Here is a 27,665-nt window from a genome sequence, read left to right as displayed (position 1 = left end):
ACACCACCAACCTTTGTGTCATCTGCAAACTTGCCAACCCACCCTTCTACCCCCACACCCAGTTCGTTAATAAAAATCACGAAAAGTAGAGGTCCCAGAACCGATCCTTGTGGGTCACCACTAGTCACAATCCTCCAATCCGAATGTACTCCCTCCACCACGACCCTCTGCCTTCAGCAGGCAAGCCAATTCTGAATCCACCTGGCCAAACTTCCCTGGATCCCATGCCTTCTGACTTTCTGAATAAGCCTACCATGTGGAACCTTGTCAAATGCCTTACTAAAATCCATGATAATGCTAAAGGCCAGGGAGCGGTGGTCACTGTCCCCCAGATGCTCACCCACTGAGAGATCTCTGACCTGACCCAGTTCGTTACCTAATACTAGTTCTAGTATGGCATTTCCCCTTAGTTGGCCTGTCAACATACTGTGACAGGAATCCATCCTGGACACACTTAACAAACTCTGCCCCATCTAAACCCTTGGAACTAATCAGGTGCCAATCAATATTAGAGAAGTTAAAGTCACCAATGATAACAACCCTGTTAATTTTGCACTTTTCCAAAATCTGCCTCCCAGTCTGCTCCTCGGTATCTCTGCTGCTACCAGGGGGCCTATAGAATACACCCAATAGAATAACTGCTCCCTTCCTGTCCCTGACTTCCACCCATTAATAAGTTTCCCAAGCTCCGGGAAACATGTGCGGGGTGCCCCCAGGTCATACCTTTCCCAGAAGAGATCCCAATGATCCAGAGACCTGAAGATCTGCTTCCTGCACCATTTTCTCAGCCCACATTCATCTGCCAAATCATCCTATTCTTACCCTCATTGGCATGTGGCACATGTAGCAATCCAGAGATGACTACGCTGGATGCTCTGCTTTTCAACTTTCTACCTGGCTCCCTAAAATCTCTCTTCACACCCTCTTCACCTTGTCTACCTATGTCAATGGTGCAAATATGTACCAAGACTTCTGGCTGCTCACCCTCCCCCTTAAGAATGCTGTGGACCCAATCCGAGACATCCCTGACCCTGACGTCTGGGAGGTAACATACCATCTGGGTGTCTTTTTCATGTCCAAGGAACCTTGTACAGTACAAAAACAGGCCCTTCAGCCCTTCGCTCCTCTAACTATGGAATCCCTTATCACCGCTGCACTCCTCTTTCCCCTCTTCCCTTCTGAGCCACAGTGCAAGACTCCGTGCTAGAGACCCGGTTGCTATGACTCCCCACTGATATTTGTCCCCCTCAACAGTATCCAAAGTAGTATACTCATTAATGAAGGGAACGGCCACAGGAGTACTCTGCACTGCCTGCCCATTTCCTTTCCCAGTCAGCCAGGTGTTTGCCTCCTGCAACTTCGGGGCTCCTATCTATCTTCTTTCTTTATCAATCTTTTTATTGATTTAAGAGGAACATAAATACAAATAAGAGGAGAATTATCTCAAATATATGTGTCAATAACAATACAAACAGAAAGTGAAATAGACATTATCAAAGTCATACATAGTGTTCAGCTAGTGTGCAGTATATAATAAAAAACGACAGCTAATCCTCTTATCAATTCATGGTGAGAAAAAAACTTGAAATTTTTAAATGAAGGAAAAAAAAAACCCACTACACTACACAAAAGAAAGAAAAAAAAAAAGGGACTGGGCAGTCCATTCTGAGGATACAACCAAAGAAAAAGAAAGACTTTCGGATCAAATCTAAGACTTCAAAAAAAAATTGGAAGAGTAATAAATCAAATCAAATAAAATTATTGAATAAAAGGTCGCTAGATTTGCTCAAATTTAAAGGATGTATCAGATGTCCAACTTCTTACTTTCTCTAAACTTAAACAGGACATAATGGAGGAAAGCCAATAAAAGACAGTAGTGGGATTAGAATCCTTCCACTTCAGTAAAATGGCTCTCCTAGCAGGGACTACTATCTATCACCTCCTCACTCTCCCCTATTCGCCGAAGGTCATCCAGCTGCAACTCTTAATTTTCTAAACTGCCCACAAGGATGTTGGTCCCCCAAGGGTTCAAGTGTAACCTGCTCCTTTTTCCTCAGTATAGGGTTTTGCAAGAAGTTTAGCACCACAATGCACTGGGTATTTTCTGAACCACGTAATAATTTCCCAAAGCCAACAGAACTGAGCGAATTAAGAAAATTAAATTAGAGACAGAAGTCCCATAAAAAGATGCCTTCAGGGTAGAGAATAAGGTGGCAACTGCCAATGAAGGAATTACACACAAGCATATTAAAATGATGGAGCAAACCTGATGCGCCAAATAACCTAATTCTGCTTCTATCTATTATGGTCCTACTGTCTACACTCCGTTATACATGGTTCCCTCTCAGAACCTGAGCGTGAGTGGACTTATTCCCATCGTTAACCAAAATTAAACATACTTTTGCTTTTTTTTTTACCCGCTGTGACTTACAATCTAATCAGATGTTTTTACAGTCATGGTGCAGCTAATTTCAGTCTCAGGACAACACCATTCCTGCATCAGCCTCTCTACAGATCCTCTCACTGTGAATACCTCTGTGTGGTGATCTCAGATCCTTTGAATGGAGTTTACAAATTATTTGGAATGTGTAATTTACTAAAAAAAAAATACGGTATGTCAAAAATAATTTCACCCATTTTCAACTGAGTTAGGATTAGAACTACATTCCCTTGTCTCTGGATGCCAGTCCCTGACCCCACTGATGGTCTACAGAACTGTTGGAAAATAAAACTTACTTTATTTTCTTATCATTCATTAAGGAATAGACTAAACATGTTATCTTGGTGCTAAATATTGGCTGCTTCCTTCACATAAAGCCTTTATCCAGAAGGGAGATACTGCCGTCAGTTTTTAAGAACTTGTTTGCCATCACTAAGCACAGTATTGTTAACATTAAATGTAAAATAATCTCATTTAGTAAAGAGGCTATAGACTTATTAGGGTGCATTCTGGTTATAGAGTTAATAGCAAATATTAATTTCAATAGCAACCAATCTTTAGATTTGAATGTGGATTGTAGATTGAATTTAAAATACAGCTCTGAACAATGGTGAGACTGGAGTTGATTACAAACCAGGAAGCACCCATTCATTTTATGTTTGTACTTGCATGAATGCAGCTAGGGGGAAGCAATGCTGATTAACATTCATTTTAGGTGTCTGGAGTGTTATTGTGAAGATGGAGGTGTTTGAAAATTACCTGTAATTCAAAGGAAGTATTGTGTATATATTGTAACTATAGAATTGTCCTTCTGTTATCTTTGATATCTAGCATATGCAAATGTCATGTAATATTGGGTCAGGCAGGCCACTTCTTCCAAGAGTGTCTAGAATAGCAACACACATCAAAGTTGCTGGTGAACACAGCAGGTCAGGCAGCATCTCTAGGAAGAGGCACAGTCGACATTTCGGGCCGAGACCCTTCGTCAGGACTAACTGAAGGAAGAGTTAGTAAGAGATTTGAAAGTAGGAGGGGGAGGGGGAGATCCAAAATGATAGGAGAAGACAGGAGGGGGAGGGATGGAGCCAAGAGCTGGACAGGTGATTGGCAAAAGGGATATGAGAGGATCATGGGACAGGAGGCCCAGGGAGAAGGAAAAGGGGGTGGGGGGATCCCAGAGGATGGGCAAGGGGTATAGTCAGAGGGACAGAGGGAGAAAAAGGAGAGTGATAGAAAGAATGTGTGTATATAAATAAATAATGGATGGGGTACGAGGGGGAGGTGGGGCATTAGCAGAAGTTAGAGAAGTCAGTGTTCATGCCATCAGGTTGGAGGCCACCCAGATGGAATATAAGGTGTTGTTCCTCCAACCTGAGTGTGGCTTCATCTTTACAGTAGAGGAGGCCGTGGATAGGCATATCTGAATGGGAATGGGATGTGGAATTAAAATGTGTGGCCACTGGGAGATCCTGCTTTCTCTAGCGTTCACCAGCAACTTTGATGTGTGTTGCTTGAATTTCCAGCATCTGCAGAATTCCTCGTGTTTACGTGTCTTGAATAGGATGCCTGCTTCTCATTTTGCTGAATAAACACTTCTATATTCACTAGCTTCAGTGTCTGTCCGGTGACTTGCAGTCACAACAGACTTTAAATGCCTCATGAAGATTAAACCAAATATTCCACTGACATTTCAAAAAATGTTGCCACTTTAATGAACTGAGCAAAATTGACAATGCATATTTTGACATAAGCTCATGTAATTAGCATGAAATAGGCACATTGGCTCACTGAGTTCATACTGACCATCAAGTACCCATATTCAGGAACTCTCTTCACTGTTCTCAGATTCTACCACATTTCCTAAATGCATGATCACACAAGGGACAATTTAGAATGGTCCATTAGCCCTCTAGTCTACCTGTTTTTGATGTGTGGGAGCAAACACGTGCACTCTGAGGGAACATGTGTACTCTCCATACATGGTGGTACACATGTATATGGCCAGGACAGAAGCTGGCTCTCAGTAGCTATGAGATAGTACATCTATTAGCTGCACAATGGTGATCTCCCACAATCTGAAGCTGCAGAGAGAAGGTTAATTTGGTAACAAGCATAGAAAGTATAAATCTATGAAACATAGGTGTTATATCAACATAAAAATATGGCAGGAAAGGATTGGATTTTGAGCGCGCTATTAACACGAGAAATTTTTCAGATGGTGAATATCCAAAGTAACACATACAAAACACTGGCAGAACTCAGTAGGTCAGGCAGCATCTATGGAAATGAACAAACAGCTGATGTTTCAGGCCGAGATCTTCTTCAGGACTGGAGAGACTTGAGCAACCTGTGCAATCTAGCCATCTACTTGCCTGCTTTCTGACTTGGTCTGCAGAACTAAAATCAAAGTGTCATGAACTAAATTAAGATAATGATAGAGGAAGTAATTTCTCTGGAACGTCTTAATGATGTGTGTGTATAACTGGATTAACACAAAAGTTCTTCTTTCATAAAGTGGTAGATTATCCTATCTTGGAAGCACAGATTTAGACTGGGAAAATGTGGTGAAACAGCAAATTAGTCCAGCTGGAAATACTTCAGTATTAATAGATATTCACTGAGGTAATTTACCTCTAACACAATTCTCTTATTCAGTGAATGAGAAGTGTTCTGGCCGTAAATATTAAATATGTATTTCTGTGAAATTTTATTGTTATCTATTGAACCAGATGAATTTGAATACGATTAGTACATTCAAAGTGCTTGTGGAAATGAAACCAGACATTTTCAGTTTTATTGCTGTAGTCATGATAATTTTTTCCATTCATTCCAAAAAAGAACTCGAGCACAATGAACAGTGATAATGAAGTGCCAGGGAACCTAGTAAGACCACGGGGCACCACGCTTTTGGTGCCAGCATAGCACTACAGTACAGAAACAGGCCCTTCGGCCCAGCTAATCGATGTCGAACTGCTATTCTGCCTGCAGTCACATTGACCTGCATCAGGGCCATGGTCCTCCACACCCTCCCATCCATGTACTTATCCAGACTTTTCTTAAATATTGAAATCAAACCCACATCCACCACTTCTGCTGGCAGCTCACTCCACACTCTCACCACCCTCTGAGTGAAGAAGTTCCCCTTAAACATTTCACCTTTCACCTTTAACCCATGACCTGTAGTTCTAGTCTCACTCAACCTCAGTGGAAAGTGCCTGCTTACATTTACCCTATCTATACCCCTCATAATACCAACCATCAAATCTCCCCTTATTCTCCTATTATTCCTCTCATGCTCCAGGGAATAAAGCCTTAACCTATTCAATCTTTCCCCTTAGGACTCCGGTCTTGGTAACATCCTTGTAAATTTTCTCTGCATTCTTTCAATCTTATTCATGTCTTTCCTGTACTTTGGTGGCTAGAACTACACATATAGTGCTCCAAATTTGGCCTCACCAATATCTTCTACAGCTTCAACATAACGCCCCAACTCCTGTACTCAATGTGTTCAACTGCAATATACATTTCCAAGACAAGGTAATATATGACTCAGAGGTGAAGGATGGCATGATGGTTAGCAGCTTATGGTTTCAGGCCCAGGTTTGATCTTGGCCTTGGGGCATCATGGTAGCATAGTTTTTTTTTAAGCGTGTCGTACCAGACATTCAGCCATTCTTGTCTGTCATGTAGTATCAGGATTAACCGGGTCACGTTATGAACGTTCCTTGTATTTTTCAACTGATTCGACCCTTGTATTTTTTACGAGGCCGAGTGGCTAGCTCGACAGTCAGCCCAGCACGGATGGAAAGCGTGCTCGGGGGTGGCCGGACCTGGATTCGAACCCGGGAACCTTCACTCTGGAGTTCAGCGCTGATCTCACTGCGCCACCAGCCAGCGGTAGCATAGTAGCTGGCATCAGTAATCAGGATTCTGTTCCTGCTCCTGCCTGTAAGAAGTTTGTACGTTCTCCACATGACCATGTCAGTCCCTCCAGGTGCTCCGGTTTCCTCCCACATTCCAATGATGTAGTAAATTGTCGACATGCTATGTTGGCGCTGGAAACGTGGCGACACTTGTGGGCTGCCCCGAACACATCTTTGACTTTGTTGGTCATTGACGGAAACGACATATTTCACTGTAAATCTTGATGTAGATGCATGCCAGTATCTTTAATCTAGTTGCAACTTGAGTTAGTTGTTAAACACATTACCACCTGTAGCTTTCTAATCTGTTATTAACGAGAATGAAATATTATCCCTTTATCTGTGTGCACATCTGTGTAAGCATTACCAGTAACATAATTCATTGTATATTTTAATGTACATATGATAAGTCAAACCTTTTAATCTTTTAAGAACACTGCATGGGTGTAACACTTCGATTTTTAGTTTCTCTCGCAGATTCACTGTACAGTGAGCCACTGGTTCCTCTGGCAATTCCTCTTAAATTCTACTCTCTCCCCCCCCCACCCTCTTGCCAGTGAAAGTTGTGACTCCAGCACTTCCAGTGGCCCCTCCCTAAGCTTCATTGACCCTGCCCAAATGGGTCATGGAGGCTCAGATTCATAGTATATTCAGGAGAGGGTTTGTCAGATTGGTGAATGTTGAATTAATCAAGGTACACTGGGTTGGCTCGAAAACAGCAGAAATGCGAGTGATGGTAGCTGGTTTATTCGGTACATCAACAAACCCAGGTGGTGCTGAGCCAGTCAGCCCAGAAAGATCCCAGGTCTAGCTGTGTGGGCCCTGTCACAGCATAAACCTCCACACCATCGAGGACATCGTCAAAAGTGTCTTCAATATTAAGGACCCTCACATACGCTCGTCTCATTACTGTACTACCATCAGAGGGGAGGTACAGGAGCCCAAACATCCACATACAATGTTGTAGAAACAGCCTCTTCTTTCCATCATCAGATCCTCAACGGTCCATGAACGCTACCTCACTATCTTGCCCTCTGTTTGCACTAATTATTTGTCTATCTATCTATCTGCTCACTTATGTTGTTTATGTATTTATCCTTATTGTAATCTATAGTCACTTTACACATTGCAGTGTAGTACTGCTGCAAAGTAACAATTCCTTCAGCTCTTGCTTGAGTTGCAGGAACCTGAAGGGAAAGAACAGTAGTTTTCAGTCTGATTGTGAATGATTGCCCTACAGCAATGCACACAACATTAACCGTGAGCTCTTATTCTTTTTGTCAGTCGATTCATGGAGACTCGGCTCAAGTCGATCCCGACAGAAGCCTTTACAAAGCTCCCGAACATCACAAGGATGTAAGTATTACTGAGCCGCATCAGACCGCCTGCCTCATCGTTGAGGCAACGCTCACAAAGTGCTGGAGGAACTCAGCAGGCCAGGCAGCCTCTGTGGAACAGAGTACAGTCGACGTTTCGGGCCGAGACCCTTTGGCAGGACTGGAGAAAAAATGTTTGTCATCATTGAGGAAACCTCCGGCTTAGTGAACAAACCACATGTTCACCCAAATTTATCATCATGTGCATAATTGGTTTATTATTGTAACATACAGAGGGAAACTTAGTTTTACATGCCATCCGGACAGATGATTCCAAGCAAAAGTACATCAAGGTAGTACAAAGGGAAAAGCAATAACAGAATATAGTGTTACCGTTACAGAGAAACTAGAGTGCAGATCGTCAAAGTAATTTTTTATCAAAGTACATTTATGTCACCATATTGATATTTGCAGGAAAGTAAAGAAATACAAGCGAATCCATGGGGTAAAAGAACATACATTAACAAGAGACTGACAATCAGTGTGCAAAAGAAGACAAATTCTGCAAATAAAAAGTTAATACTGGGAACATGAATTATAGGTCTTTGAAAGAGAGTCATTAGGTTGTAGAATCACTTCAGCGTTGTGTAGAGTGAAGTTATCCACAGTGGTTCAGGAGCTGGTGGATAAAGGGTAATAACTGTTTGTGAACCTGGCGGTCTGGGACCTGAGGCTCCTCCATCCCGATGGCAGCAGTGAGAAGAGATCATGGCCTGGACGGTGGGGGCAGACAAAAAAGTGCAAGGGCCACGATGAGGCAGACTGAGAGATGAAGAGTTCAGCTTTATCGTACAAGAGCTCCATTCATGAGTTTTTCTTTAACAGTAGGGTAGAAACTGTCCCTGAGCCTGCTGGTGTATTATTTCAAACTTGTTTAATCTCCTGCACAGTGGAAAGGGGGAGAGGAGAAGGGATGTTTGTTGCCTCCTGGCTGCCAGTGTCAAGCATGTCTCAAAGCGGCTGCAGAATGTTCTCAAACGAGAGGGTGATTGTGGGGCTCATGGGCACCAATGACACTGTTAGAAAAGGGGAAGAGGTCTGACTCAGTTTTTAGAAGAAAGTGACTGAAGAGCAGGACCACTTCCCATTCCCATTGTGATACGTCTGCACTTAACCTGTCGTGTTGAGGCCTCACTTAAGTTAGAGGAACAACACCTTATGTTCTGTTTGGGTAGCCTCCAGCCTGATGGCATGAACATCTGGTAGTGCCCCCCACTTCCCTCCTTTACCATTTCCCATCCCCTTTTCCCTCCCTCACCATATCTCTTTGCCTGCCTATCACCTCCCTCTGGTGCTCTTCCCCCCCCCCCTTTTATTTCTTCCATGGCCTTTTGTCTCTTTCACTAATCAACTTCCCAGCTCTTTACTTCATCCCTCCCCCTCCATGTTTTTTCCCCTATCACCTTGTGTTTTTCTCTCCTCTCACCCCACCTTTTAAATCTACTCCTCAGCTTTTTTTCTCCAGTCCTGCTGAAGGGTTTTGGCCCAAAACGTGACTGTACATTTTTCCATAGATGCTGCCTGGCCTGCTGAGATCCTCCAGCATTTTCTGTGTGTATCTCAAATTAATAGTCTCTGGATTACTTCCAGTGCTGTTTGCCACTCAAGGTCGGGATAAAAAGATAGAACAGATGAATGTGTGACCGGTGCAGAGTTTGGATTTCAGGTTCTTGGATCATTGTAGCTCCTTCTGAGGCAGGAACAACCTGCACGAAAGGAATTGGTTGCACCTTAATTGACGGGGAACCAATATCCCGGCCAGAAGGTTCGCTGATGCTGCTTGTGAGTATTTAAACTAATTTGGCAGGCAGATGGGAGCCAGAGCGCCGGATCAGAAAGTGGAGAGATTGAGAGGAAGGCAGGTGTCAGGACCGGTGAGAACAGACAGGAGCAAGGGAAGAGTCACAATGGGATGAACAGGTTGCGTGCATATATTTTAATGCTAGCACTATTGTGGATAAGAGTGATGAAGTTGGAGCATGGATGGGCACGTGGAACTATGAGGTTGTGTTCGTAACAGAGACTTGATTGAGGGAGGGAAAGGAATGAATGCTCAGTTTTCCAGGTTCCAATAGTTTGGAAAAGTTAGGGGAGGTGGTAAAGTGGTGGGCTGGACGTTGTAATATTAATTAGGGACAATATCACAACTGCACTCAGGCCGAGCTGAAAGTATAGATGGTGGGTTAATAGATTGCAGATGATATGGTTTTGTGATGGATAGTTTAGAAGACTGACAAAGAATACAGCACAATATAGATCAGTTGCAGACGTGCTGAGATATGGCAGATGGAGTTTAACCTGGCCAAATGGGAAGTGTTGTACATTGGGAGATCAAATGTAAAGGGACATGACACTGTCAATGGCAATCAACATTAGCAGTGCTGATGTGCACCGAGATTCTTGCCATGTTTCTCAACCTGTGACAATAATAAACCAACCCTGCAGATCCTGCCATTGATTGTACACATTTGACCTCTCAAAGTGCAATACCTCACACTAGTCTGGATAAACTCCATCTGCCATTTCTCCACCCATCAACAATCAAGGATCAACTTTATTCATTGTCCACATTTACATGTATTCAGAAATTGCTGGAGTGTGGGCACAACATGCAACAACAACTGACAACATTAACAATTATACAGAAATAATCATATAATAATAGTTACAAGTTCAGAGATGGAATAAAATGTGCATAAATGTAAGCATTATTTTCAATGTCGGCAGCATTATAAAAAGTGGTTTAAAGTGTTTGCAGTGCAGTGACTGAGGTAATAGATAGAGGGGGTGGGAGGAGGCTAACTAGAATGATTGATCAGATTAACTGCTGGGGTAAGAAACTTTTAAGATGGTGTGAAGTTTTTGTTTTAATAGCCCTAGGGTGTTTTCCAGAAGGGAACGTTAGGAAAAAGCAGTTTGCGGAGTGGGTAGTGTCCTCAATGGCTTTTTCTGCCCACTTCTTTGTCCTGGTCACATATGAGTCATGTAAGTGACCGTAGAGACTGCAGCCTATATCCTGCCGTATCCTTTGACAAACTTCCTCACTCTCCACAGCTCCAGCAATTTTTGTGTCATCTGCAAACTTCATAGTCCAGCTTGTGTGTGCAAGTCATTGATACTCATCGCAAGCACCAGGAAGGCTGGGTGGCATGGGGCTTTGGAGGAATTTGGTGCAGAACTTCAGAAGAGGAGGAGAGAAAAAGTGACTGAGAATTAATGAAGCCACAGTCATCTTGTACAACTGTGACAAGGTGGCAGATAAGAAGAAAGAACGCTTCTAGAAAGGTGGAAAAAAGTCAAACTTCAAATGATGTTGATTTCCCTAAACTTTAATAAAAATAGTTGCATCCTGTTTGGTAATCTGTTGAATAGTGAATCACTGCTGGTCTGCTTGTGGTGCTTAAAAGTGACTTTTTCCATAGAGGAAGTAACTACCTACCGAATAGTGAAATGCCTAGATATAGTGGACATGGAGAGGATGTTTCCTATAGTGGGAGAGTCTAGTTCCAGCGGGCACAGCTTCAGAATAAAACAAAATCCCGTTAGAACAGAGATGAGGAGGAATTTTTTTCGTCGGAAGGTAGTAAATTTGTGGAATTCATTGTCACAGATGGATGTTGAGGCCAGGTCATTGAGTATATTTAAAGGGAGATACTTGATTCGTAAGGACGTCAAAGGTTATGGAGAAGGCAGGAGAATTGGGTTGAAAGAGATAATAAAGCAGCCATGATCAAATAGTAGAACCAACTTGATGGGCCGAATGGCTTAATTCTGCTCCTGTATCTTATGGTCTTTCATGATGTCTTAATGATTACCCCAGCTCTTACACATTTCTCTGCTAGATACATTTCCATTGATGCAACTCTCGAGAGAGTGGATGTCAGGGCTTTCTTCAGTTTGGATAAAGTCACGCACATGTGAGTATTTTTGCCAAAAGCTGCTAGTCCCAAATTCCCAAGACTGAAGCAATCTCCCCAAGACTGTCCAGAATTCCCTGAGGGATAATCAGCCGTAGTTTCCTCTTTCCTGATGGTCGCCGCTGGCGTGAAGGCTTCACGTGCAGTCACATTTAAGTCTCTGTTTCTCTTGGTGGCTTTCACTGAACTCTTGAGTCAGTCACAAGAAGTGGACAATGCTGGCAACTTACTTGAGCCCATCACCCTTGTTGGGGCATAGGCCACTGACAGCCGCTCACCAGAGTCCTTTGTCCTGGGCCTGTCGTCAAGTTGTCCCCAGGTATAGCTCATCTTTGAAGATCCTTCCTCTCTCAGAGATGAGGTCTTTGGAGTTTCTGTTGGCATTTCTGTAACACTGGGTTTTTATGGGATGGGGTTGCTAGTCCAATGCCCAACCCACCTCCTCTTGCAACCAGGCTTGGGACTGTCCATGGTGGAGTTACGTTGCCGGCAAAACCAGCATTTATTGCCTTTCACTTTGGTCCCCTGGGCCAGTGGTGGTGAACCAGTTGATCGAAAGCTGCAGTCCATGCTCTGAATGGACCGTGCTGAGATCATTCCAATCAGTTAATCCCTTTGTAATAGAAGTACACATGATTGAAATCAAGAGGCAAGAAGCCTCAAAAACAAAATGCAGTAATAAAATATCATGTTTATTTGTTAACAGAGAAATACGGAATGCGAGGAGCTTAAGTCAGATTGATCCAGAGGCTTTCAAGAATCTCCCTGTTCTGAAATACCTGTGAGTACGACAGAGACCAGTCCCTGTTTGAACTTCTGTGTCCCAGACACTAGGTTGGTTGATATTCTGAGCAACACACACAAAATGCTGGAGGAACTCAGCAGGCCAGGCAGCGTTGATGGAAAAAAGTACAGTCAACATTTTGGGCCGAAACCCTTCGGTAGGACTAGAGGAAAAAAACTGAGGAGTAGATTTGAAAGGTGGGGGGAGGGCAGGGAGAAACGATGGGCGGGCAAGGAGATAACGAGAGCGGGATGGAAAATGGAGAGGGGGAGGGGTTAACTGGAAGTTTGAGAAATAAATGTTCATGCCATCAGGTTGGAGGCTAGTGTTGTTCCTCCAACCTAAATGTAGCCTTATCCTGACAGTGGAGGAGGCCATGGATGGACGTAATGGAATGGGAATGGGAAGTGGAATTAAAATGGATGGCCACTGGAAGATCCCACTTGTTCTGGCAGACGGAGCGTAGATGCTTGGCGAACTGGGCTCCCAGTCTACATTGGGTCTCACCAATATTCAAGAGGCCACACCAGGAGCACCGAACACAGTATATGACCCCAACAGACTCACAGGTGAATTGTCGCCTCACCTGGAAGGACTGTTTGGGGCCCTGAATGGTAGACACTAACCAGACATTATAAAGCTGCATTGTCACTTCCCAACTCCTGAACTCAATCCATCATCGAGTTAAAGAACAGTACAGAAACAGGCCATTTGGCCCACCTAGTCCATGCTGAATCATTTAAACTGCCTACTCCCATCGATCTGCACTGGGACCATAGCCCTCCATGTCCCTACCGTCTGTGTACCTATACATACTTTTCTTAAATGTTGAAACCAAGCTTGTATGCACCTTGTGCTGGCAGCTTGTTCCATACACTCATGACCTTCTGAGTGAAGAAGTTTCCCTCATGTTCCCCTTAAACTTTTCACCTTTCATCCTTGACCCATGACCTCTAGTTGTAATCCCACCCAACCTCAATGGAAAAAGCCCAATTGCATTTACCTTATATATCTCTCTTTGTACACCTCTATCAAATCTCCCCTCAATCCTCTATGTTCCAAGGAATAAAGTCTTGACCTATTCAATCTGATAACTCAGGTCCTCCAGACTCGGCAACAACCTTGTAAATTTTCTCTGTACTCTTTCCTGTAGGTAGGTGACCAAAACTACTCACAATACTTCCAGTTAGGCTTCACCAACGTCTTATACAACTTCAACATAACATCCCATCTCCTGTACTCAGTACTTTGATTTTTGAAGGCCAATGTGCCAAAAGCTTTCATTATGACCCTCTCTACCTGTGACACCACTTTCAATTATGGACCTGTGTTCCCAGATCCCTTTGTTCTACCACACTACTCAGTACCCTATCATTAACTGTGTAAGACCTACCCTGGTCTCAGTACCCTATCATTAACTGAGATAAGACCACCTCACATTTGTCTGCATTAAATTCCATCTGCCATTTTTCAGCCCATTTTTCTATGTCCTGCTGCAAGCCATGATAGTCTTCCTCGCTGCCCACTACACCCCCAATCTTGGTGTCATCTGCAAATTTGCTGATCTGTTTAATCATATTATCATCCAGATCATTGATATAGATGAAAAACAACAACAGACCCAGCACCGATCCCTGCAGCACTCCACTCGTCACAGGCTTCTAGTCAGAGAAGCTACCATCTGCTACTCCCACAAAACCAGTGTTTAAACCAATTTACTACTTCATCTTAAATGCCGAACAACTGATCCTTCTTAACTAATCTCCTATGCGGGACCTTATCAAATGCCTTGTTAAGGTCCATGCAGACAACATCCACTGCCTTGCCTTCATCAACTTTCCCAGTAACTTCCTCAAAAAACTCTGTAAGATTGGTTAGACACAACCCCCCTCACACGAAGCAACAGGGCAACTTTGATTGGAAGGGGATACTAGCAAGGATGGTGGCTGAGCAGCAAATGATGGAGTTTCTGATAATTCAGAAGACACAAGTTCAGTTCATCCCAAAGAAGGAGAAACATTCTAAAGAGAAATGTGGCAACCATGGCTGACAAGGGATGTCAAAGACAGCACAAAAGTGAAAGGGAGGGCATATAATATAGCAAAAATTAACAGGGCAAGCTAGAGGATTGGGGAGCTTTTGATTTTTAATAGCTTTCAAATCCTCGAGCTTCCCACTAAAAGAAGGCAACTAAAAAGCAATAAGGAGAGAAAAGATGAAATACGAAGGTAAGCTAAGGAACAATATAAAAGTCTACAAAAAGTTTTTCTCAGATGTGCACAGAGTAAAAGGCGAAAGTGGATGTTGGACCGCTGGAAAATGATGCTGGAGAATTAGTAACGGGGAACAAAGAAATGACAGTGAACTTAATAAGTATTTTGTTTCCATCTTCACTGTGAAAGACACTAGCAGTATGCCAAAAATTTGAGCGCCTCCAGGGCAGAAGTGAGTGTAGTTACTATTACTAAGGATCAGCTGCTTGGGAAACTAAAAGTTCTGAAGGTAATTAAATCACCTGGACGAGATGGACTATACCCCAGGGTCTAAAAGAAGTAGCTGAAGAGATTGTGGAGGCATTAGTAGTAATCTTTCAAGACTCAATGGTCAGGAATGGTTTGGTAAGAAGCAAGGGGGGCGGGGGCGGAACAGGGGAAATTATAGGCCGGTAAGCATGACTTCAGTGTTGGTAAGATTTAAAATCCATTATTAATGATTAGGTATTGTGGCACGTGGAAACACGTGATAAAATAGGCCAAAGTCAACATGGTTTCCCTATGCAGAAATCTTTGCTTGACAAATCTGTTGGAATTCTTTGAGGAAGTATCAGCAGGATAGACAAAGGAAAGTCAGTGGATGGTGTTTTCTTGGATTTTCAGAAGCTGATGATGCATCTCCTTTGTGATTGTGTGAATGTGTTGGGCCCACGATAGATCCTCCCAGATGTTGGTGCCCAGTCTACATCTCAGAGATAAAAGATCTTGTAGTCCTATTTGGAAGAAAAAGGAGAGGACTGTTCTTTGGTTACCTGACCAATAATGAATTGAATTGTGTTGACTCTATTACTTACATCCTTCATATAAATGAGTAAAAATCTTTATGTTACATCTCCATTCAAATGTGCAATTATAGTAATTTATAATAAATAGTATGTACAACAGGACAGTCAGTATAACATAGAAATACAATTATGTCAGCATGAATTAATCAGTCTGATGGCCTGGTGGAAGAAGCTGTCCCAGAGCCTGTTAGTCCTGGCTTTTATGCTGTGGTACCCTTTCCTGGATGGTAGCAGCTGGAACAGTTTGAGGTTGGGATGACTTGGGTCTCCAATGATCATTCGGGTCCTTTTTACACACCTGTCTTTGTAAATGTCCTGAATAGTGGGAAGTTCACATCTACAGATGTGCTGGGCTGTCCACACCTCTCTCTGCAGAGTCCTCCAATTGAGGGAAGTACAGTTCCCATACCAGGCAGTGATGCAGCCAGTCAGGATGCTCTCAATTGTGCCCCTGTAGAATGTTCTTAGAATTTGGGGGCCCATACCAAACTTCCTCAACTGTCTGAGGTGGAAGAGGTGTTGTTGTGCTTTTTCCACCACACAGCCGGTGTGTACAGACCACATGAGATCCTCAGTGATGTTTATGCCGAGGAACTTAAAGCTGTTCACCCTCTCAACCCCAGATCCATTCATTTGATAATTAAATACCATTTCTCTGATCATTATTGCTGTTTGTCAGAGTTTCAAGATTGTTTAATGTTTAATGTCATTTCCAGTACACAAGTGTTAAGGACAATAAAATAGTTGTTACTCCAGATCCGATGCAGCACAAAAAGATAAAGAATATAACAATAAAATAAATACATGAGATAGCTTGTATACATTGATTGTATGTCCATAAAATGACACTGGGCACGGAGGTGTCTACATAATGTGACTGTGACAGGAAATGATAAAGTGGTGATGGGTATGGTGGGTTGGTTATTGGGTGGAGGTGTTGATCAGCCTTACTGCTTGGGGAAAGTGGCTGGTTTTGTGTCTGGTGGTCGGATACTGGGTAGCCTTCTCCCTGATGAGCAGGACAAACAGTCCATGAGCAGGGTGGATAGAATGCTTCTTGAAATTGCTGGCCTTTTTCTAGCACCTTTCTGTATATACATTTTCAATAGCAGATAGGTCGGTGCCCGTGATGCATTGGGCAGATTTGACTACCCGTTTTCCAACCTTCCTGTCCACTGCAGTGCAGTTTCCTTGCCACGCAGTGATGCAGCTTGTTAGGATGCTCACTACTGCACATCTGTAGAAGAACGTGAGTATTGATAGTCATTCAGGCTCTTCAGAAAGTAGAGGCATTGGTGAGCTTTCTTGATTGTATAAAATATGTTCTGAGACTGATCACATTGGATGAATGTGTACCGATCAATAATACTGATCATGTGCACCTATCGATTGTCACACATCCCAAACTACAACAAGGGCCTCGTAGCTTTAGGATGACCTGATTCAGAGTGAAAGGTGAGATCGGAATACAAGCACTTCTTCCCTTTTTGGAGCATGATGAATGGACCTGAAGTCCTTCCACTAACGCTGTGTGTTTTTGTTCTGTTCACAGTGGGATTTTCAACACTGGCCTGGCCAGGTTTCCCGACCTGACGAAAATCCATTCCACCGATGTGAACTTCCTAATGTAAGTCATTTTCTTCTCTGCGTTGGCGGATTGCAGACTCGTCTTTGGGAAGGAGTCACCTTGCCCCTGCAGTTCCTTCACCTGTGCATTGCAATGTAATTGTAGGACAAACTCAGAAACATCAGCCCTTTGGCTTTACTGTACTGTCAAAGTCCTACAGTGGGCAGCACAAGGGTGATGGGGACAGGAATTGGAACCTCATCTAATCAAAGAGAATCTGCAGGTTTATATTTATTTACAGAGGTTACCCAGGTTAAAGGTGACCTGAAATACAATGTAATGCTAATTTTTCCATTTTAAAAACTTTTCTTTTCAAACTGCTTGTAATAATCATCAAAAAATTGTTTCATGGCATTCAATAAAACAGAACTGGTAAATGTCTGTCCTGATGAAGGGCCTGATGCCAAATTGTCAACAGTTTATTTCCCTCCATAGATGCTGACTGGCTTGCTGAGTTCCTCCAGCATTTTGTGGGTGTTGCTCAAGATTTGCAGCATCTGCAGAATCTCTTCTGTGCAAAATGTTGACCGCACCTCTGCCTGCACAGACGATGCCTGGCCCACTGAGTTCCTCCAGCAGTTTGTTTTTTTGCTCCAGGTTCCAGTCTCCTGTGTCCTCAGATCTTACAGAGTGTCTTCAAGGAGGATTGCGAGGATTAGAGGCTGAGGGGGAGATTCCAAAGAACGGGGCCAAGGAGGTTAAATGCAAGACTGCCAGTACTGGATGATGGGCGCTGATGCTCTTGGGGTGGTGGAGAGATCTCAGAGGGTTTCAGGGCTGGAGGAGATTATAGAGAGACTTGGATACAGGGGTGAGTCATTGATACATAGAGCACAGCACAGAAACAGGCCCTTTAACAATGCTGACTCGATCTTCTGCCTCGTCCCTGTATCCTGACCGTGTCCTTCCAAACCCCTCTCGTCCATGTACTTATACAAACTTCTCAATGATTACAATTGAACCCCGCAGACAGCTTGCTCCACACTCACCGCCCTCTGAGTAAAGGATATTCCACACAAATATTTTACCTTTCACCCTAAACCTACAGTATGATCTCCAGTTCTAGACTCACTCAACCTGAAGGGAAAATGCCCCTCACCCTATCCATACTCCTCATAATGAGACCTCCCCTGATTCTCCTACATTCTAGGGAATTCAGCCTCACCGTAGCACCAGCAAGAAAAAATCTCTGGCGCCACCACTGACCTGAGCGTGTGCCTTATTCAGTTTAAGATCCTACACCGTTTCTATTGGACTCCAGTAAGGTTACATAGATTAGGCTTGAAAAACACCCCTGAATACTGGCGCTGTGAGGTGGATAAAGGGGACTTAGTACATGCCCTCTGCTCCTGCCCCAGAATTCAAGAATTTTGGATTATGATCCCCACTCTTGTACTCAGTGCTGTGATTTATGAAGCACAATGTGCCAAAAGCTCTCTTTGCGGCCCTGTCGTCTGTCCGTCACGTTACTTACAAGGAATTATTGATCTGTATTCCCAGGTCCTTTTGTTCCAACAGACACTCAGTGCCCTGCCGTTCACGGTCTTAAGTCCTATCCTGATTTGTCCTCCCGAAGTGCAACACCACACACCTGGCTGGATTCAATTCGATATGCCATTTTAAAATCAAGGTCATGCTTAACCAGCAGTCAAAAATATCAGTAACAGAAGAAAATGTTTAAAGGTTGAGCAAAGACCTTGCTTGGCCGGTACGACTTATGAGTTAAAGCTTAGCACATTGAACCCTGGCATAAGATTAAACTATATTTAGAGAGCAAACAGGACTGTTGAAGAGGAAATTAAAGTGCTATTTTATGTTTAAGCGTTATGTTTGGATGGGAGGGCCTATAGAACAGAAACGAATAGGGTGTGGTAGGATTGGTGGAATTATTTTCGCAGTGTTGAGGAATCGTTGGAGGGAATGTGTGTTTATCTAACAGTGTTGGCGCGTGGTCAAGTGGTTAAGGCATTGGACTAGTGATCTGAAGGTCGCAAGTTCGAGCCTCAGTTGAGGCAGCGTGTTGTGTCCTTGAGCAAGGCACTTAACCACACATTGCTCCTGCACGTTTATAGCCCAGCGGCGGCGGCTGGTGCAGTATGGACAAGACTTTCATAATTTAGTTTAAAATTTCTTACAAAGTCTTTTCAAACAGCCATGGGTGTCATTTGTCATTCCCATGGGGGGGGGGGGGCTGATATGCTCTCTAAAACTTCAGTGCCTCACTGCACCAGACCCTGAGTCTTATATGCAACACACACTAAAGTTGTATAGAGATACACCACGGTGATAGGCCTCTCTGTCCCAACGTGCTCGTGCCACCCAGTTACAGCCATGTGACCAATTAACCTACTAATCGCTACATCTTTGGAATGTAGGAGGAAACCCATGCGGTTACGGGGAGAACGCACAAACTTCTTACAGACTGCGGCAGAATTGAACCCGAGTCACTGTAATAGCATTACAGGAGGAACTCAGCAAGTCAAGCAGTGTGTCTGAGGGGAATAAACTGCTGACAGTTTGGGCCGAGACCCTTCATCAGGACTGGGGTTGAAGCCAGAATAAAAGGCGGGGAGATGGGAGGGAGCACAAACTGGCAGATGATAGGTAAGTCCAGGTGAGAGGAGACCGTAGGTGGGCGAGGGAGGGGGGATGAAACTGGTCAGTTGAGAGGAGGAAGTTGGGTGGGTGAGGAAGTGGGGATGTGCTTAGTATACATAAGTGGGATGTGTGAGACATAGAGGGGGTCTGAGCAAGACTCCATTCATCCAGGGAGTGGTAAGGACCTGGAATACACATCAAAGAGGCAGAGGTGAAACCAGCATTTCAGAAGTGACCAAATGATCATAGGGGTAGGAGCAGAATTAGGCTATTCAGCCCATCGTGTCTGCTCCACCATTCATTCGTGGTTTTTTTTTGGTCAGCCCTATTCTGCTGTGACCCCCTTGCCAAACAAGAATCTCTCAATCACTGCCTTAGATACACAAATGATTTGGTCCCCACTGCCCTCCATGGCAACAAATTCCACCCTTTGGCTGAAAAAATAGCTCCTCATCTCTGTTCTAAATGGATGTCCATTCATTGTAAGGGTATATCCCCAACTGATGGAACCATATTCTCCATGTCCAGACCATCCAGGCCTTTCAGAATCCAGTAGGTTTTGATGAGATTCCCTCCCTACACCCATCCTTTTGATCTCCATTCAGTCAATTACAAGATCCTATTTTGACGATGGTGGACTCGAGTTTGATCCAGTTGCCTGCTTGCTCACTGATAGCCTGGGACAGCCTTGTGTGACTGCTGTGTGTACTTCTCTCTTTTCCAGTGAAATCGCTGACAATCCATTCATTTCAACCATTCCTGCCAACGCCTTCGGTGGGTTGGGCAATGAATCGCTCACTCTGTAAGTACAGGAGCTCCTGGTTGAATGGATACCCAGGGCTGGGGTGGATGGAGGGGAGGGTATGGGGTAAACCAGACCCCGGCAGTCGTTTCACTTTCATCAACCTTTCCCAAGAGACCATGTTCCAGCCCAGCGCTAGATGTCTGAGATTGCTGCACCAGTTTAGTGGTTCCCTGTAACACAAGCAAAGACCTCTCCCAGGGGCACTTAGATCATAAGATAATAAGACACACTTAGATCTTAAGTTGATAAGACATAGGAGCAGAGATAAACCATTTGGTCAATTTAGTTTCCATCTGAACCGCCTTCTCCCTCTAACCCTTGATGCCTTTACTAATCAAGAATCTATCAACCTCTGCTACTGCCCGTGGTACTTCATTATATACTGTCTTCTCCAAGGATCGTCACCTTGTCATGGTGAAGAGGATTGTGAGTTCTGAGATCCAGACAGCAGTGCTCTAAGAGCTTGGCTCCTGGTAGGGTTACCCGTGGTGCCAAGGTCAGGGGGGAGGCTGCATCAAAGCACAACCTCAAAGGACTGGAGACCAGAGGCCCAGTGTCTGTGATGTCTGGCTATATATATGTGTGTAGTGTTGTATATCGCCCAAGCAGTTCACCAGGTATGGAGGTAGACGTCAGGTGACCAACAGGGCAGGGACTGTTCCAGGCTTGTTGGATCTTGGTGATTTTACAGTGCAGAAGTTTGAACGTCAAGGATGAGGTGTAAAACTTGTTGCTGACGGCTGTTTATAGTGTGTTACAAAAACAAAGAAAAGGACAAACTACGAAGGAGTTATGGTCACCTTAAACACAAACTGGAACATGGAACAGTACAGCGCAGTACGGGCCATTCAGCCCACAGTGTAGTGCTGACCTTTAACCCTCTCTCATGTCAGTCTAACCCTTCCCTCCCACACAGCCCTCCATTTTTCTTTCATTAGCTCAGACAAGAAAAGGTAACACACTCCATTACTAACAGTTAACCAATGAAATAGCCAGATTCAAGTGGTGTGACGACTGCAGAAGTAAGAAGCTTGTAGAAGAATACAGAAGCAGCTGTACGACAATTATTGGAAACTTCACTGAACAATAGTGTGCAAATAGATAGAATCATAGAGCACAACAACATAGAAACAGTCACTTCAGCTTATCCGGTCCATGACAAAATGTTATTCTAGCTAGTCCTATTGGCCTGCACCTGTATCATAGCCCTCCATACTCCTTCCATCCAAACTTCTCTTAAATGTGGAGAGCACCCCTGTGACCGTCCCCCTGAACAAACATATTGAGTACTGTTGGGGGGTCAGGGGGGTGGTGGAGATGATCTACCTGGGGGAAGCAACAGCGGCTGTGCCTCTGGCACTGAATCTGGCCCTGTGGCTCTGAAGGGTAGGGAACAGAAGAGGGTGGCAGCAGTAATAGAGGACTCTATAGTCGGGGGACAGATAGGTAATTCTGTGGACGCAAAAAGGAAACACGGATGGTAGTTTGCCTCCCAGGTGCCAGGGTCCGAGATATTTCTGGAGGCGTCCACAACATCCTGAAAAGGGAGGGTGAGCAGCCAGAAGTCGTGGAACATATTGGTACCAATGACATACGAAGAAAAAGGGAGGAGATCCTGAAAAAAGAATACAGAGAGTTAGGAAGGAAGCTGAGAAGCAGGACTGCAAAGGTAGTAATCCCGGGATTGCTACCTGTGCCACAGGAAAGTGAGGATAGGAATAGAATGAGGTGGTGGATAAATGCATGGCTGAAGAATTGGAGCAGGGGGCAGGGATTCAGACCTCTGGGTCATTGGGACCTCTTCTGGGGCAGGTGGGACCTGTACAAAAGGGACGGATTGCACTTGAATCTGAGGCGGACCAATGTTCTTACAGGGCAGGTTTACTAGAGCTGTTGGGAGTTGTTTAAACTAATATGGCAGGGGAATGGGAACCAGTATGATAGAGCTGACGATGAGCCAGAGGGTTTGCAAGTTACAGATGGGTGTAACATGAATGTAAGGAAGGACAAGCCAATGATTGGGAACAACGGCAGACAGAGCAAAGAGCTAAGTTGTAACACAGAGGCAAAATTGAAAAGGGTGAAGAATGCAGAACTGAAGGTGTCGTATTTAAATGCTCATAGGAGCAGTGGTGGGGACAAGCTCCCACTACCTAAGAAGTGCTCCTCACAGCACGCGACTCAAATAGCCTCTGACAACCAAGTCCAACCCCTGGCCTTCTCGTGCGGCTTAGCCTCTAAGCCCGGCGGAACTGTTTCTACTGACGAGAAGGGGCGAAGGCGGGTCCTGGTGCCTTAAAACCAGTGCTTCAGATAGATGGAACTTGTCAGCCTAGGAAGGCAGTCCATCTAAGAGAGAGAAAACTCTGATTTCAAACCACTGCTGCCTTGCGGCCATACCTACTCATGGGAAAGGCTTCTGGAGTAAACCCTGAGGACAAATCCGGAGCTGGAGTCCCTAAGGCAGTCCGACGTTGTCTTCAACCTCGTTCTGGCAACTCCTGCGACGACACTGGTGCCAAGCTGTATCAACTCTTGCCCTTCCCTTGCACAACATTGGTGTCGTGGAGAGGGGAGACTTGCTGCATGGGCAACTGCCGGTCTTCCATACAACCGTGCCCCAGCCTGCGCCCTGGAGAATCCAGGCGCAGATCCATGGTCTCGCAAGACTAACGGATGCCACCAGCAGCATTCAGAATAAGGTGGACGAACTCGTGGCGTAATTAGGGATTGGTCAGTATGACGTTATGGGCATCACAGAGACGTGGCTGAAAGGAGGCCATAGTTGGGAGCTTAATATCAAAGGATATAATTTGTATCGAAAGAACAGGCAGGAAGGCATAGTAGTGATGTGGCTCTGCTGATAAGGGATAGAATTACATCTTTAGAAAGAGATGACATAGGGACAGAGAATGTTGAATCTTTGTGGCTGGAGTTAAGAAATTGAAAGGGTGAAAAAAAACAATTATGGGAAATATATATAGGCCTCCAAATAGTAGCCAAGATGTGGGGTTGAAATTATAAAAGGAGCTGGAAAAGGCATGTAATAAGGGTAATGACAATTGTAATGGGGGATTGGGAAAATAAGGTTGGTGTCAGTTTGCAAGAGAGGGAATTTGTTGAATGCCTATGAGATGGCTTTGTAGAGCAACTTGTGCTTAAGCCTACTCAGGGAAAGGCTATCTCAGATTGGGTGTTGTGTAATTACCCTGATTTTATTAGTCAGTTTCATGTAAAAGAACCCTTAGGAGGCAGTGATCATAATGTGATTGAATTCATACTGCAATTTGAGAAGAAGCATAACTCACATATATCAGTATTGCAGTAGAATAAAGGGTGTTACAGAGGCATGAGAGAGGAGCTGGCCCAGGTGGATTAGAGGAGGATAGTGGCAGGGATGATGGCAGAGCAGAGGTGGCTGAAGTTTCTGGGAATAGTTCACAAGGCGCACGATAGATATGTCCCACAGAGGAAGAAGTTCTTAAATGGCAGGGGTAAGCAACTGTGGCTGACAAAAGAAGTTAAGGAGGACTGCATAAAAGCCAAGGAAAAGGCATATAAGATAGAAAAAGTGAGTGAGAAGTTGGATGATTGGGAAGCTTTTAAAATCCAACAAAAGGCAACTAAAAAAGCCATAAGAAAGGAAAGGATGAAATATGAGGGCAGATTAGCCAATAATATAAAGCAGGATACCAAAAGTTTTTTTTCAGTTATATAAATAATAAAAGGGAGGTGAGAGTTGATATTGGACCACTGGAAAATGATGCTGGTAAGGCTCTGAAAACCTGTGCCAACCAACTAGCAGGAGTATTCAAGGACATTTTCAACCTCTCACTGCTATGGGCAGAAGTTCCCAGTTGCTTCAAAAAGGCAACAATTATACCAGTACCAAAGAAGAATAATGTGGGCTGCCTTAATTAATATCGCCCAGTAGCACTGACACCGACAGTGATGAAATGCTTTGAGAGGTTGGTCATGACTAGACTGAACTCCTGCCTCAGTAAGGACCTGGACCCATTGCAGTTTGCCTGTCACTACAATAGGTCAACGGTAGACGCAATCTCAATGGCTCTCCACATGGCTTTAGACCACCTGGACAATACAAACACCAACGTCAGGATGCTGTTCACCAACTATAGCTCAGTATTTAATACCATCATTCCCGCAATCCTGTTTGAGAAGTTGCAGAATCTGGGTCTCTGTACCTCCCTCTGCAACTGGATCCTCAACTTCCTAACCGGAAGACCACAATCTGTGTGGATTGGTGATAACATCTCCTCCTCACTGACGATCAACATTTGCGCACCTCAGGGGTGTGTGCTTAGCCCACTGCTCTTCTCTCTATATACACATGACTGTGTGGCTAGGCATAGCTCAAATACCATCTATAAATTTGCTGACGATACAACCATTGTTGGTAGAATCTCAGGTGGTGACGAGAGGGCGTACAGGAGTGAGATATGCCAACTAGTGGAGTGGTGCCGCAGCAACAACCTGGCACTCAACATCAGTAAGACGAAAGAGCTGATTGTGGACTTCAGGAAGGGTAAGATGAAGGAACACATACCAATCCTCATAGAGGAATTAGAAGTGGAGAGAGTGAGTAGTCTCAAGTTCCTGGGTGTCAAGATCTCTGAGGATCTAACCTGGTCCCAACATATTGATGTAGTTGTAAAGAAGGCAAGACAGTGGCCATACTTTATTAGGAGTTTGAAGAGATTTGGCAAGTCAACAAATACACTCAAAAACTTCTGTAGTTGTACTGTGGACAGCATTCTGACAGGCTGCATCACTGTCTGGTATGGGGGGGGGGGGGCGCTACTGCACAGGACCGAAAGAAGCTGCAGAAGGTTGTAAATCTAGTCAGCTCCATCTTGGGTACTAGCCTACAAAGTACCCAGGACATCTTTAGGGAGCGGTGTCTCAGAAAGGCAGCATCCATTATTAAGGACCTCCAGCACCCAGGGCATGCCCTTTTCTCACTGTTACCATCAGGTAGGAGGTACAGAAGCCTGAAGGCACACACTCAGCAATTCAGGAACAGTTTCTTCCCCTCTGCCATCCAATTCCAAACTGGACATTGAATCTTTGGACACTACATCACTATTTTTTAATATACAGTATTTCTGTTTTTATACTTTTAAAAAAAATCTATTCAATATATGTATATTGTAAATGATTTACATGTTTATTGTTGTTATTTTTATTTTCTTTCTCTCTCTATTAGATTATGTATTGCATTGAACTGCTGTTGATGCTAAGTTAACAAATTTCACATCACATGCCAGTGATAATAAACCCGATTCTGATTAAATGGGGAGAAGGTTCGAACATCAGAGGTGCAGAGGGACTAAAGAGTCCTCGTGCGAAACTCCTAGAAGGTTAATTTACAGGTTGAGTCTGTGGTAAAGAAGGAAAATGCAATATTGGCATTTATTTCAAGGGGAATAGAATATAAAAATGAGATAATGCTGAGTCTTTATAACACACTAGTCAGGGCAAACTTGGAGTATTGTCAACAGTCTTGGGCCCCATATCTCAGAAAGGGTGTGTTATTATTAGAGAAAATCCAGAAGAAGTTCACAAGGATGATCTAGGAATAAAAGGGTTAACATATGAGGAGTGTTTGGCAGCTTTAGGCCTGTACTCACTAGAATTTAGAAGAATGCAGGGGATGTCATTGAAACCTACCAAAGGTTGAAAAGACTAGGTGTGGAGGGAGGATGTGGAGAGGATGTTTCCTTTGGTGTGGGTATCCAGAACTAGAAGGTACAGCCTCAATATTGAGGGGCGACCTTTGAGAACAGAGGTAAGAAGGAATTATTTTAGCCAGATAGTAGTAAATCTGTGGAATGCTCTGCCACAGAATGCGGTGGAGGCCAAGTCCGTGGGTATATTTAAGGTGGAAATTGATCACTTTCGGATCGGTCAGGGCATCAAAGGACATAGTGAGAAGGCGGGTGTATGGTGTTGAGTGATATCCGGGATCAGCCATGATGGAGTGGCAGAACAGACTTGATGAGCTGAATGACCGAATTCTGCTCCTATGTGTTATTGTCTTATGTTGTAATCAAACTTGCGTCCACCACTTCCTCTGGCAGTTTGTTTCACACTCGCACCACCGTCTGAATGAAGAAGTTTAGAAAAACAGAGGGCTATGGGTAACCCTAGTAATTTCTAAGGAAGGGACATATTCGGCACAACTTTGTGGGCTGAAGGGCCTGTATTGTGCTGTAGGTTTTCTATGTTCCTATGTTTCTAAGTTCTCCCTTGGGTCCCCTTAAAAATTTCACCTTTAACCTGAACCTATGACCTCTAGATTTAAACAACAGGAATTCTGCAGATGCTGGAAATTCAAGCAACACGCATAAAAGTAGCTGGTGAACGCAGCAGGCCAGGCAGCATCTCTAGGAAGAGGTGCAGTCGACGTTTCAGGCCGAGAGTCCTGACGAAGGGTCTCGGCCTGAAACGTCGACTGCACCTCTTCCTAGAGATGCTGCCTGGCCTGCTGCGTTCACCAGCAACTTTTATGTGTGTTACCCCTAGATTTAATCTCACCCAACCTCATAGGAAGCAGAAGTGTCAGACTGGGTATCAGCTTCTTCCCACCCACCCCCCAAGGATGTTAGATTTCACTCAACACACGTGTACACCCTCTCTGAATGCCCTGCCAACACCCCCCACCCCTGTCCCCACCTACTCCCCAATTCACAGACACACTCTCATTTTGCACCAGTTACCTTTCATCTTTTATTGCTGCTGTTTCACATATTTATGCGACTGATTGTTTTATTATAATAGCACCATAATATATATTGTAACAGTAACATTATACAGTCTTAGATAAATAAGTACCTCACACTTTATGTCAGCTTGTCAATCTTCAGGCCATGTCACTTAGGGACTTGTGCTAATATTACTTTGTGGCTGTATGTGCTGCATTGTAACTATATGTGTTGTGTGTGACTATACACACAGCATATTTTTGTATCCTGTCACCAGAGGAATGATATCTCATTTAGCTGTATACATGTGTATGGTTGAATGGCAATAAACTTGAACTGGAACTTGATTTTGGAAACCAATATCCAGTTGCTGCAGACTTTCATTGATTTTGTTGTGGTTATTGGATTTGTC

At 44.0% G+C, this 27,665-nt stretch overlaps 1 protein-coding gene across 1 annotated transcript in view; it reads left to right on the top strand.

Moving 5' to 3' along the window:
- The window catches only part of tshr (thyroid stimulating hormone receptor), an 83,495-nt gene that overhangs the window by 20,007 nt on the left and 35,823 nt on the right, over positions 1-27,665 (top strand). The window contains exons 2-6 of the mRNA XM_072273157.1: positions 7,648-7,719; positions 11,582-11,656; positions 12,363-12,437; positions 17,051-17,125; positions 20,448-20,525. Coding sequence (XP_072129258.1) covers positions 7,648-7,719; positions 11,582-11,656; positions 12,363-12,437; positions 17,051-17,125; positions 20,448-20,525 — 375 coding nt within the window. The remainder of the gene's footprint in view (positions 1-7,647; positions 7,720-11,581; positions 11,657-12,362; positions 12,438-17,050; positions 17,126-20,447; positions 20,526-27,665) is intronic.

Source organism: Mobula birostris, chromosome 1, assembly GCF_030028105.1.
Source record: "Mobula birostris isolate sMobBir1 chromosome 1, sMobBir1.hap1, whole genome shotgun sequence".
Classification (NCBI taxonomy): Eukaryota; Metazoa; Chordata; class Chondrichthyes; order Myliobatiformes; family Myliobatidae; genus Mobula; species Mobula birostris.
This window is presented reverse-complemented; position numbering and strand designations above follow the sequence as displayed.